Source organism: Mytilus californianus, unplaced genomic scaffold (assembly GCF_021869535.1).
Source record: "Mytilus californianus isolate M0D057914Y unplaced genomic scaffold, xbMytCali1.0.p SCAF_5, whole genome shotgun sequence".
Taxonomy (NCBI): domain Eukaryota; kingdom Metazoa; phylum Mollusca; class Bivalvia; order Mytilida; family Mytilidae; genus Mytilus; species Mytilus californianus.
The window spans coordinates 101,079,650-101,094,471 of NW_026262701.1; the positions used below are offsets into that span (position 1 = coordinate 101,079,650).

General features: G+C 31.0%; 1 protein-coding gene across 1 annotated transcript in view; it reads right to left on the bottom strand.

Moving 5' to 3' along the window:
• Nucleotides 1–5,164: 5,164 nt before the first annotated feature.
• Nucleotides 5,165–14,822, bottom strand: part of LOC127702125 (nuclear pore complex protein Nup93-like) — a 44,014-nt gene continuing 34,356 nt past the window's right edge. Inside the window, exons 21-24 of the mRNA XM_052206209.1 lie at nucleotides 14,214–14,297; nucleotides 13,080–13,150; nucleotides 10,069–10,135; nucleotides 5,165–5,371 (exon numbers count right to left, since the gene is read on the bottom strand). Coding sequence (XP_052062169.1) covers nucleotides 5,252–5,371; nucleotides 10,069–10,135; nucleotides 13,080–13,150; nucleotides 14,214–14,297 — 342 coding nt within the window. The 3' untranslated portion in view covers nucleotides 5,165–5,251. The remainder of the gene's footprint in view (nucleotides 5,372–10,068; nucleotides 10,136–13,079; nucleotides 13,151–14,213; nucleotides 14,298–14,822) is intronic.

A 14,822-nucleotide genomic window follows, 5' to 3' on the forward strand; every position in this document is an offset into this window, starting at 1 on the left:
ATCAACTACTTTGACCACCCACCTGGCTACAGAGGCCATTCTTGAAAATGAAAATTATTTTCGAAATTGACAATGCAAGTACATGTACTGTCAACCCCACATTTCTCACCAGATGTATAATGAAATATTTGTCAGTCTATATTAGCAATGTCTTGGTTGAGTTACATAATCAGTGCAAATCAATGATCATATGGAGATTTCAAAATATTGGCAAGGGACATTGTCTACTCTGCAGCAATCTTGTTATATGAATTTTTCTTATGCCTATAAAAAAATTTGATTTTCAATCTTGTACACATATAATTATAAATATATTCATAATGAAATAATAAAATATCATTAATAAATGAATGTTTTTGCTAAGGACCTAATCAATAGAATGGAAACTTGGAATTTAACAAAGAGACAACCTGATCAAAGAGCAGAAAACAGCCCGAGGCCACCAATGGGTCTTGAATGTAGAGAGAATATCATACAACCGGAGGGGGATTCAGCTAGCCCCTAAACAATAATGTATACTAGTTCAGCAAAATGGACGCTACACAAACATATAAATGAACCAAAATTAAAAAAACCCACAAAAGACTAACACAGGCTAGAGGTTCCCCAACTTGGGACAGGCGCAAAAATGTAATGGGGTTAAACATGTTTTGTGAGATCTCAACCCTCCCCCTTAACCTCTAGCCAATGTGGAACAAATTTAAATAAATAATGACAATCATTTTGATCCAATTATTATCTAAATATCATTGATATTCCATTATGGGTTACTACCTAAGTTATAGGTCTAAACACAAAACTTTTACCAGTCTTTTCAGAAGTAAATACTAGTCAAGTGACCAAAACGTTGCTGAACTATGATGCATTGTATAATTGTGTTAAAGTTGTAAAATTTATTAATTTGTCACCAAAAACATATTGCCTTATCTCTCTTCATGGATTCCTAAACACGAAAGTTAATCAAATCAGTCAAGTACAAAATGTAGGTCAAGGTGATTCACTTATTGTATAAATATGTTCGAGAATCAAAACTAAGATCTTGTGTCTGAGAAATGACACGAACAAAAAATTTACTTAATTCCTGATTAACCTTTTTCAGTCAATGGTACATCTTTAGACTCCAGCCACATATAAATGCACAGAAGAAATTTGAAATAAAAATTCAATGATGAGACCACATCATGAACAAATATCTCAGTAAAAGTTGATCTATTTTCAGATATAGAAGCAAGAAGCCAAAAAGAATCAAGGTTGACTAAGCTTCCCTTTGAAGAGGATACTTATATGTATAAGATTGTATTACCCTTATAACTAGATCATACATTTGTACTTTTATCTGGTATTTCCTCCCTGCACATCAATTCTTCATTAAAAAGAGGTCTGCCTTGAAAAGTCTAGCCTTGTTTACTGATCATGATTGAAATTCATGTTGAAAGTCTTTAAGATAAGTTTTTCTAGAGCTATAAAATAAACTTAATGTTGACCAATGAACCATGAAAATGAGGTCAAGGTGAGATGCTTTCTGCCAGACCATTAAAATAATTCATAAACCAAATAAGGTGGACCTATTTCTTATGGTATCAGAGAAATGGATGGAACCAAGAAAACTTAATGTTGACCAATGAACCATGAAAATGAGGTCAAGGTGAGATGCTTTCTGCCAGACTGAAATGTATACCATTAAAATAATTCTATACAAATAAGGTGGACATATTTCTTATGGTATCAGAGAAATGGATGGAACCAAGAAAACTTAATGTTGACCAATGAACCATGAAAATGAGGTAAGGCCAGAAAAACCTTGCAAGAAAGACATGTACAGCTAACAATCACTCCAAATATAGTTGATTAATTTCTTATAGTATTTGAGAAAATGAGGTCAAGGTCAAAGATTCGCATGTTTTACGTTCTGTGACTTTCACAGCAAGCAAGACAAAAACTGTTGAATGTATCTTTCTTTAAAGAGAAAACCTGTTCAGAACTTACTAAGTTTGCATTTTAAGCTTAATTGATTCAGCTGTGTTACCATAAGAGTATTGATTATCATGTAGCAATATAATTTTAGATAAGATATGAGGTAAATGTTTTACTAGCCTGTATCTTATAGTATATAAAATTGTGTCAACATTAATAAAATTATCCCATTTCCAGATTTGCTGCTATATAAGAATTTCAAAGACTTGTTAAATTATCACACAAAAATATCTTTCTTTTTTATACATGTAGTACATTACTCTTGAAAAGGAGAGTTCTATCTGACAAAATCAAACAACTTGTATTTAATGGTCTATGATATTGAGTTAAATCAAATAGAATTGAGAAAGTAAAAAATTGTTTGACAGACTGACAGACAAATGGACATAAGGATCCCTTTGTGCAATCTCATAGTAAATTTCTCATTGTAATTAAGGATTTTCAGAAGAGGGAAATCATGGAAATGGGGATTTTCTCTAGTACATGTATTCAAATATAATTGTTGGAAACCAACATATTTTCACAGATTTTTTTCAAATTTTGTTGATGTGTTCATAAGATGTTTTTTCATATAAGCGCTTATTCAAATTCAGATTTTTGTTTCTACCATTAAAATTCCTGTTAATAAATTGTTCACAAAAATAAGTTGCCTTACAGACTTCATGAATTCTTTGATTTTGAAAAAAACTGATTAAAAATTTTTAAGTCCCTGTTTAAATGTTATCATAAATTGTCTAAACTTTAGAGCTTGACATATGGTTGAAACAATTGCCTCATAATGTACCATTTCATGTCATATCCTGTTTCATTGTACTGATTGGTTGCTGTCTGATTCACATCTACTTAGTATATATTTTATTCATTTTCAAATGTTAAAAATACTGAACACATTTTATAAAACTTGTCAAAACTTTCTAACAAACATGTCATAAAATGCAGAACTCATAGTCACATTTGAAAACTTTTGCAAGTTACAAAAAAATGAAGAGCTGTGCCATGACCGCAGGATATGCCTGTCGCCCTTTTAGTTTTGATGATTTTTCAACAAATAAAGTTAGATAACTTCGCAATGTCATATCAGAAATTTATAACAAAACAAAAGGAAGCTTATTTCAATAGATATAAACAAGTCACCATAGCTTCATGAAAACTGCTCAATATGTTTTTGAGTTGTTGTTTGAAAACTGGAAAATCCCCACTTTATCTGAAACGTGAAATCTAAAAATTAAAAAAATTGTACGTCAATAGATATTAAACGGATAGTAGCTACGATTTTCATTAAAATTATTTTTCTAATCTATATGCCGGATTTTGTACAAAAGGTTTATTTAGAATGAATAAAACCATCACTGTTTACTTTCCAATTAGCATTTAGAAGCTTTTTAACGTTTTACACCTGAATTTAATTTTTGTCTATATAATTTTTGTCTATAGACAAAAATTCGATGTTAAGCCAACCCTTATTCATATGACTATGTTAACTCCGCAGTTCCCAATGCGCAATCGCAAGTTGTCCCTCGAAGGGAAAATGTCGAACAGAGGAATGTTATCGCGGAAATGGAACGTGTGTTTACAGTTTCTGCGAGAAAAAGAAACAGTAAAGAGGTGCAGACAAGTTATTGTAAATTGAAAATAAATAACGGCGATGAGATCGGTCATTAGAATCATTTACAAACACCCGTCACGCAGATAAAGTCATTATATAAGCAGTCGACATTACGACGGTTTGCGAAATGTAAAAAACCTTTCTGAACTTTTCGAATCCAGGTCACATGAAAATAAATCGCGACATGTTCAAATCATTATTGTCCAAAATATCTTTATAAATTTTAGAGCAGTGATCTTAGAAGACATAAAAAATGAACTTCTTACAATTTAATATTATTCTTCCGGTGTACCCTGCATGAAGACCCCAATTCAATTCACAAACACGTGTATACGTTATCGGCATTGTTTTGTCATACAAATATAAAACAAGTGTATAACATCGCCATTGTTGGAGAACCTTGGGTTCGAATAATATGCAGGCATTTGGTATAGTTTGTTGTTTACATAATTTGATAAATGGTTTCAAAAATGTACGTTTAATCTAAAGAAATTGTCAAATACGTAAGAAAACAAAAGCACATGTTCATATTTATTTATATCTTGGTCATCTCACGCTGTGTCGGCAAAGTTCGGGAAGTAAACCCGATGCATAATTAATGAGATGAAAAGGCACGCTACACGATATTAATTATCAATTATTAACACTTCTGTACTTTATATAAACATTCCACCAATCTTATTGTTAATTTAAAGTACATTTCTTTGATTTTAGCAGCTTTAAAACTTGGTCATAATTTTGTCAAAATCGTAGCTACTATCCCTTTAACAATTCACCAAATATTCATGAAAATTGTTGAAAGCGTTTTTGAGTTATTGTCCGAAGTGTTGACAATGGTCGGACAGACAGACGGACGGACAGACAGACTGACAACGGTATAATTTTTATACATCCCATCTAAGACGGGCGTATAGAAATGTACTGTGCTGCTTTAATAATCAGGATTGGGAATTCCAAATGGCCACTAAATGTAAAGAGAGATAACTCGTAAATTAAAAGAATGATTTGCGAATAGACTGCCTTGTTTATATCTTTGTTCTTTGGTCTGGTGGATAGTTGTCTCAATGGCAATCAATCCACATCACCTTATTATTATATTTCATAAAAGTTTGTGATATATGATAATGTATTGACTTTTTGTTTAGTCAAAGGACAGACTTATTTTCTATATAGACTATAAAGTCATATCTACAAATACTTGTATGTGATTGGAAACTTTTTCCTAGGATTACACTTCAATAGACCATGTTGCCGAAACAACTTCCTTTACCTATTTACCTATGTAAATATTTTACGGTGACATATTCATGGAATGGAATTCTGCAGTTCTAAAAAAAAAATTGAAATGGAAAAAAAAAATTAACAGATGTTTTGGTTCAGAATTATAAGGATTAAAAAACATGTTTTGTAGAGGTTATTGATGTGTAAACTGTGCCTCTGACTCACAAACTTTACATTTTATGAGTTTTTCTGCCCAATTTACATAACGGCTAGAAAAATGTGTTTAGACCTTTTATTACACGTATTTTAACCTAATTGATACCCGACATTTTCAGAATACTTATCATACATGTAAAGTCAAAATAAATGAATTATTTTTAATGATTTTTTTTCATTTTTTTTTTTTACATAAATTTACAATATATAACAGTAATTCTGAGATTTTTCTCCTCAGTTCATCAAAACCTCAATCTGAACAAGTCTTGCATTAGTATCTCCTGGGAGTCTGTAGGGTAGCATTCCTGCAAACATGATCAGTGCTTTAGCTTGACCTCTTATATAATTCAGATACTGAAATAAACAAACAAAAAATATGATAATTGATAATGTTTAGCATATTATTTAATACAGCAAGAGAGATAAAATAAAAAAGAATGATTGATTTACATTCATAATTCATGATCAGCTAGTATGTACTTTTCTGAAAGAAAAAAAACTAGTACTAAAACTAAGGTGTCCAGGCAATGAATTTCTAGTGATTTTAAAATTCATAGACACATAAAAATATAACTAATACTGAGTTTGGCTAAAAAAAAATAAGTAAACTGTTCTTGAAGAAAATTAAATTACTGTAATTTTTGGACCTTACAATCAAGGTAAATATTAGTAATATTTGAAAGACATATCAATTATTTAAAAGCAAAATTCATTATGTTTTTATAATACATGTACCTTATTTTTTAGACCTAAATAAAGCCCTTTATGTTATTGCGTTCTTTGCTTTTCTATTGACTTATTGTTTTTGTTTGTCCCCTTGATATCCTCCTCCCCTTTTTAACTTTAATAAATGTAAATGTCTATTAAACAAGGAATTATTTGAATCTGGAATAATTTTGAATTCTGGAAAATTGATAAGAAATCTATGACGAAAACTAACCCAATTAAGGAGGGTTAGCCATGCATGCATGGCTAAAGGGTTTTGTTAACTCATACTGAAATATCAGTGAGAGTAAAATTAACCATAGCCAAGCATGCATTACTAACCCTTTTTAGTTTGGTTAGATTTCATCATACATTTCTTATCAATTTTTAAGAATTCAAAATTATTCCTTGTTTTTATCATTTCATGGTTTTGATATGGATTTTTTTTAAATTTTGGTAAACAATTTGCATCTGCAGGTATAGTTCCATTAAAAATCTGATAAAAAGAAAATAATTTCAGAATTTTTTATCTACACCTGAAGCTTCACTAGTACAAAAAAACTAGAATGATGATAAATTCCTAATCTGCACCTGCTTCTGTAGTGTGCGATAATATAAGATAACATGTCCGAAGGTTTTTTTGTATGGCTAATTTCATGTTCAATGTCTGCACTTAAACTTGTAAATTATAGGTGTAAATTGGTGGTAATTACAGATGTTATGACAGTGTTGCAGCTGAACAATAGAAGAATATTGATGTATGACAGATGTATTCTTACCCCCTTAAAGCAATATCATTAAAAAAAATAACACTTGCAAAAGTCATATTTCATTCAATATTCTGAACTGGCATTTCTAAAAACAGAAGCAATAGCAATTAGATTTATACATGTGGTGTAACAAACAGCTATCATTCCACAATACTGTGATTCAGTTTAAATATTGTATCTATAAAGTTTACAGGACAAAACATATTATTCACTTTCAAATACTTGTTTCTTCTCATGTCAATGAAAGTCTAAGGAATTATTGTGATGCGAAAAATCTTAATACATAGATCTCAATTGACACAATTTGAGCAAGAGTTATTTCCCTTTTGTCGCATGTTGGAGGTCAACATGCACAAATTCCTTCATAAATCAGCCAAATTCAACAAGTTATACTAACTGCAAGACTTCAGAACTAGAGGCTCTAAAGAGCCTGTGTTGTTCACCTTGGTCTATGTGCATATTAAACAAAGGACACACATTATAGACAAGAATAGAATTCATGACAAAATTCTCTGTTTTGGTGATAGTGACTTGTTTGTAGATCTTATTTTACTGAACATTCTTGCTGTTTACAATTATCTTGATCTATAACGAACTTGGCCCAGTAGTTTCAGAGAAAAAGATTTTTGTAAAAATTTACAAAAATTTACGAAAAATTGTGAAAATTGACTTTAAAGGGCAATAACTCTTTATGGGGTCAATTGACAATTTTGGTCATGTTTGACTTATTTGTAAATCTTACTTTGCTGAACAATTTTGTTCTTTACAGTTTATCTCTATCTCTTATAATATTCAAGATAACCAAAAACTGCAAAATTTCCTTAGAATTACCAATTCAGGGGCAACAACCCATCAACGGGTTGTCAGATTTGCTCTAAATGCTTTGGTTTCAGAGATATATGCCAAAAACTGCATTTTACCCCCATGTTCTATTTTTAGCCAAGGCGGCCATCTTGGTTGATGGGCGGGGTCATCGGATATGTTTTTTAAACTAGATACCCTAAGGATGATTTAGGCAGTTTGTACCGCGTTTCAATTTGGTTAGTGAAATAAGAAAAACTACCCCTCCAAAATGGCAGCCAAGAGAAATTACATCATATTGAAACCTTTCTCTTTAAATTGTCTGAAATTGTTTTGAACAAAGAAGAGATCAAGGTCAGGTGACCATATCAGACGGACATGTTTACCTTACATAGAGGACTTTTAGAGGTGTAATACCACCAAATCATAGTACATCATACACAGTTTCATGATGAAAAGGGTAGAAAAAAAAAATTCCCTTAAATTTGACAGTTGTAGATAATTAACCCTGCATTTCTTTGCAGAGAATTTTAAACATATAGTTTCAAATCACCATTCTTTTTTTATTTGGTTGTTTGAAATTTTCACTGTAGTAAAGGACAGGATAAAATTTATTCATGCCAAGTATTTCTTTATTTAAAACAAAGAAAAATTCTGCACATTTTTTTTTAAATGCCAATTTAACAAAGACAAATAGAGGAAAACAATAGTTGTATTACCCCTATTTATTCTGTAAATCAAATTGAGTTTAAATTTTGGATAAATATCCTTCCTCCCCCTTAAACTGGTCATTACACAACTCAGGTCACCTTTTAGAATCACGTTTTCACTTGATAGAGTTGTCAATGAGGTCATTTTTATCTTCTTATTTCTGAGTACAGAAATAGAATGTCTACCGTTCAATTAGCCTGATCATAAGTACAAATGAGATTTTATCAGACAAATATAAAACTTATTAATTAGTGTCTAAAATGACCTTTATTGTTACAACCTTTTTTCCTAGCTCTTGTCAAACAAATATTTCACAGACAAAAAGCTATAGATCAGATATTTTTTATAGTAAGCTTGTTTCCATTACTTTGCACATTATCATGGCATTTTTCCAAATATGGTAGTCCAGCAAAACATTTTTTTTCACTTTAGATGTGCTACATATCTTACATTAATTAAGTATACGAAATTAGCTTGCTTCTTAATTAAATGGAAATAAATGTGTTGAGCTACACATGATTAACTAGTTTTTTAGCCTGACTTTTACTAAGCCATATCAAAGAACATGCTAAAATTGAGTAAAACGAATTTAACAAAAAGCAAGAAACCAGTCAGCATTACTTTGTCAATCTGTTTTTGCATCTTGGCTGTACATAGTAGTATTGGCTGAGGTGTTAGAAATATTTACATGCTTGACAATTTCTTATGAACAACAATATAGATACCATTTTCTTATGAACAACAATTTAGATACCAGTACAGTTTCCTACTAAAACGTTAATGGAATTAAAAAACAATAATTCGTTTGCCCTGCAAGTGTGTCATATGGTAATTTTCCTAGGTGACTGATTTTAGGTAATGTGTATCTGGTGCCATTGAAAAACACTAATGAGTGAAAAAGCGCATAGTATCTGTATTCAGCTTAAAACATTTAATGTCTTTTCAGCAGTTTTCAGTAGTTTATTCGTCTTTTGTGATTTCAAAAATTATCTGCTAATCCTTGCTAATGAGCTCCTTATTAGCATAATAATTGTAAAAATGCCTTAAATGAACGATTCATGGTTACACATAGATACAAAGAATCAAATAAATTAACCATGTATATGAGTTCAAAGGTTAGGTTAAACCCAGATAGACAAACTAGTACACCTTAAAATGGTTCTACTCACCTGTGTAAAATCACACTATTAATAATACAATGTAGTAATAAAAATCAAAAGAAAAAATCTGTGCAGTTTGTCCAGTCATTTTACCTGAAAAATGAGGTCAAGGACAAGATACAGAAATTTCAGATCTGTATAGGACAAGCATTATCAAACTCTTCTTCTTCAGAAAAATTAAGCTTTATTCAAAAAGTAGTTACTTTTCACTGTTCCCATTGCTATGGTGAATAAGCATACTTTACACCTTTCCACTACATATGTATCATCTTCAGCAAAATTCTTCGCAGGGGAGACAAAAAGTGATAAACAGAACGAATGGTTGATTCATTTAGTGCATATAACTAAAAGATGTACATTTTGTATATACATATTATGTATGCAAAATTTATGACATCATGCCCTGCTAACAAGATCACATTTCAATGTTCAGTGAACCATGAAATCTGGGTCAAAACCCTTATTTGGCATATATTCTAAAAATTTCCACATCATAATGAACATCTGTACTAGGTTTCAAGTTGATGTGACCACAACTTCATTGTAAACTACATAAAAACAAAACTTCAACCCTATACATCCTGTCTAATAGACAGACATATGCCCACTACCAACCCTATACAGACCTGTCTAATAGACAGACATATGCCCCCTACCAACCCTATACAGACCTGTCTAATAGACAGACATATGCCCACTACCAACCCTATACAGACCTGTCTAATAGACAGACATATGCCCACTACCAGTACAATTGTAGGCAGGGGACACAAAATTCATCCATATGTAATTGTTTCCGCCTGAAACAGGAACTATACACAGAACAACTGTAATGATTTGAATGCATTGAATATTGATAAACTGGATTGGTACATGTATAAATTAAGGACTCATAACAACTTACAGTTTCCTTTCCACCATCTTCACCTCGGCCAGTCCAGCCAGAATACGGACTCTGTGAAGTTGTTGTTCTGTTAAAATATCAACACATCAAACAATAAAAATTAAAACAAAATATCTGTCTGTAAACATTGCAAAATTCAGTATATACTCATGATTCATTTATTATCAAGGATACTAGATTCTGGGTTTCATGGTTGATAAATTCTACATTAAAGCCTTAAGAAAATTTGTGTTTTGTTAAACAGTTTAATTTGTGGTTAATTTATAACCATGAAGATTAAAACAAGAGAAAAAATAATGAATCAACACTAGGAATTGTAAATTAGTCTTTAGCTTTTAAACAAAATAAACATCACTGAATAGTTAACTGTGTGTCCCTATTCTAATGTGTATGTCAGTTTGTTCTTTTTTTTTTGTGTTTTAACCTAAATGAAATTTAGATTACATATTTCATCATCTTGGTTATCTTATAACTTAATGTCATTTCTAAAGCACACTGGAGATTACTATTTCAGGAGTTGAAAATCAAATTGTGAACTCCAAATGTTCAATTTTAAACTATATTCTTTTTTTCAATTTCTTTGTCAGTGATGTTTATCTTGACACTGGTATGAATAAATGAAAATATAAGGTGCACATTGATGAAACAGCAACCAAACAATACAAATAACAAAAACACAGTCTTTAACTATACAATATGTCAAGCTCTAAATCATCCCAAGTCTACATAAGTAGTAAATGTAAAAACAGAATCCAACATGCATATATCATATTTGTTTTTCGTTTATTGTTTTGTACATAAATCAGGCCTTTGGTTTTCTCCTTTATATTGCCTTACATTTTGTTATGTGAAGGCCTTTGGCAGCATGCTGAATGGGTTTTGCTCATTGTTGAAGGCAGTACGGTGACCTACAATTGCTAACTTATACGTCATTTGGTCTCTGGTGGAGAGTTATCTCATTAGCAATCATACAACATCTAGTTTTTATAAAGAGCTGTCACCAACACCAAATTATCTAAATAACAAACATCAATAGGTCATTATATACCAGTAAGACAACCACTAATAAGTTCCTGGCATGAGACAGGCACATGAGAATGTGGCAGGGTTAGAATAGATTTTTTTTTTATATCTGAACTCTCCTTTTCATTTTTACAGTGATCCTGCCACATCTTAATAACCCTGTCTAGAGTCTGGAATCTTGTCAGTAGTTGTTTTCTGTTCTGCTTAATGACAGATCTTTGATAGTCTACTTTAAATTTATTGATGACTTTTCAAGATTTAGGGCACTAACAAAGTGTATAGACACTGATCTTTTGTTGAAGGTAGCATGATGACTTCTAGACGTCTTATAAAAAAAACAAGATGTGGTATGATTGCCATTGAGACAACTCTCCACAATAGACCAAATGACATAGAAATTAACAACTATAGGTCACCGTTAGGCGTTCAACAATGAGCAAAACCCATACCACATAGTCAGCTATAATAGGCCCAGAAATGACAAAAATATCACAATTCAAACAATAAAACTAACAGCCTGATTTATGTTCAAAATAATGAACGAAAAACAAATATGATATACAGCAACAAAAGACAACCACTGAATTACAGGCTCATGACTCGGGACAGGCACATAAGAATGTGGCGGGGTTAAACTAGTTTGAAAGCTCCAACCATCCCCTAACCTGGGACAGTGGTGTAACAAACTATAATAAACTGCTTTGCTGAGCGCAGCTGGATACGCCCGCAGAGGTCCAACCCTGAACAGTTGGGGCAAAAATGGACACAATATTCAAGCTTGATACAGGTATGAATTTGGATTGTATCAAATATTTGACATATTATAGGTTTCTGAATAAATGTAGTCAAAGAACTTGAAATTGGTTATATGAATTGAATTTATATTCAATTAAAGATTTCTTGCTGTTGTGCAATACACTGTGCTGTTGCGCAATACTTAGTAAATCTGTTGTCAGACTATAAACAATTAAAGTTCAATTAATTCTCAATGTCATATTAGAAATTTATGAAAATGTAAAGGGAGCTTACATCAATAGCTATAAACAATTCACCAAAGTTTCATGAGAATTGCTGACAGCATTTTTGAGTTATTGTCCAAAAACTGGAAAATCCCCCCTTTTCTAATGAATGAAAACCCCATAACTCAGAAATGTAAAATGTAAAATTTATAAAATTCTAAACGGAGCTTACATCAATAGATATAAACAATTCACCAAAGTTTCATAAGAACTGCTGAAAGCATTTTAGATTTTTTATCCAAAAATTGGAAAATCCCCCTTTTTTTATGAATAAAACCCTGTAACTCGGAAACGTAAAATCTAAAATATATAAAAATCGAAAGGGAGCTCATGTCAATAGATATTAACAATTCACCACAATTTCTTGCAAGTTGGTGAAAGCATTCTTGAGTTATTGTCCGAAAAACTGGAAAATCCCCCTTTTTTTGATGAATAAAACCCCATAACTCGGAAACGTAAAATCTAAAATTTATAAAAAACAAAAGGGAGCTCACGTCATTAGATATAAACAAATCACCAAAGTTTTATGCAAATTCATTTAAGCGTTTTTGAGTTAATGTCCGACATGTTGACGACGGAAGGACAGAGGTATACCATAATACGTCCCGTAAACGAGCGTATAAAAATCAGTTGAAAAGGGCTTAACTCATCAGATCGATACATAGCAGAACTACATCTGACAAAAACACAGACCGGATGTGGCAGGGTTCTTATACATCCCCACAACAAAAAAGACACTAAGTACAGATCTGAGAGTACTCGCAGTTTCTGACAGCTAGTTCAAAGCCAATAACAACTAATAAAAAAATCATGCATCTCAGACTAAAATATCGAACAGTACACATCTTGTTTTTTTGTAAGTCATTAGGCTTCTATCTCATTGATGTATACACCATAACTCCTTTTATGCATATTTACCTGAAATTATTTTGATATAAAGTGAGTCTAAAGTTTTAAACTTAAACTTACTTGGCGTTTTTATACTGACTGTGTAGAATGTTCATTGTGGCTAACAAAATATCTGGTAAGCATCTCCTCACCTGCAAGAATGTCAAATAAATAATTTAGTTAAAAGGATGTCCCCAAAAAAACAAAAACAAAAATAATTAAGGGAAATAACTCCTAACATAAATATCATTTTGAATATCAATCTCATTTGATTACAAATTGTAAGGTTTCAATATATTTAAATTTTAATGCAAGGAAACAAATGTTTTCATTTTCAAACCATCAATTTTTCTATTTCCAAGGTCACAAATATGAAATTAAAAGTTGTAACATGTATACCGATTCAACTTGTATTGTATGCCTTTAAGTTCCTTTCTTTATAAGATAAGGCTAATTTTCAAAGCAAACTAGATGATTTTCCATATACTGTTAATACAGAAATTATTGCATACATTTATTATTGTGATTTTTGAAGAATGAACAAAAATGTGAGTTTTAATATTGCGATTTTAAGAAAAGATAAATACAGATATATGTATCAGATATCATAATGCGAGTTCTTGTTATTTCAATACTCAGTTAATTGTAATATTTGCATTATTAAAAACCTCACAATATTTTCTGAATTTACAGTAACTGTTGAACAGTAGTAGCCATCATAGTTAAAATCACACTAGACTCAATTTTATAAGTAGTTCAGAGCAAAAGTATTTTGGCACAAAAAAAAAAACAAACATGTTTCAGGCAGTTGCAGGGACATTTGTTTAAACAAAAGATATGGGTGTGAGAAAAAAACATCTAAAATTATCTGATTTCCTCCTAAAATTCATGAAAAATTTTCCCATTAACAGAAAATCTGTTTCGAAGTGAATTATTTTTTTATATAACTAAGGGATTAAATCTGAGAGTAAGTATGTGAAATACATTAGTATTAATAACACATACTCAGGATTAAACAGTTTACAATTAGTAAGTCTTCCCTTAAAATAACAATTATCAAGCAAGTACTCAAGACTTTGTCTCCGTAAACTTTAAAACATATCTGTGTATCAAAAAATAAAGAAATCAGATAATAATGTATTTCAGGACTTAGATTAAATGCCTTAATGATAATGTTAGATTCAAAATAAAAGCTTATAAATAAATCATTTTTACCTCATCATTATAATGTCTGAAGGCCATAACTTTGGTTTCTACAGCATTCTCAGTCAAGGGAAGTAACTGTAACTGTTTAATCACCTAGGAATAAAATTACAAACTAAAAAGTTCAAATAGAAATATGATGTGTACATGACCTAGGCTGACAATATTATCATAAATTATCTTATATGTGCTTAACACACTGTGGACAGAAAGAATATTATGATGCTAATGCATCAAGTATATGCTCAACATATGGAGATTATTTACTCTCCTCCTAACGATAAATCTGCAATAAATAAGACTATGTAACTTTTAACCTTTACACGTCATAATCCTTCTAACAAGGGTTTAAGCAAGGATTTTGAGGGCTTTAGTGACTTTTGCCTGATAAGAAAATTGAACTTTCTTGGGTAGCAGATAAGCATGACACTAGAAGTACTAAAAGTAGTTATTGCATAGGGTTTAAACATGAGTATTTTCTTTTTCAGTATTTCATTAGTACATATATACAAATAAAAATATAACAATTAAGCTGTATTTCTTCAAAAGATACATATTGTATGTTTTTGTTTTGATTTGTATGTCTCAAAACAGGGACTAATGTGACTAATATAATGTATC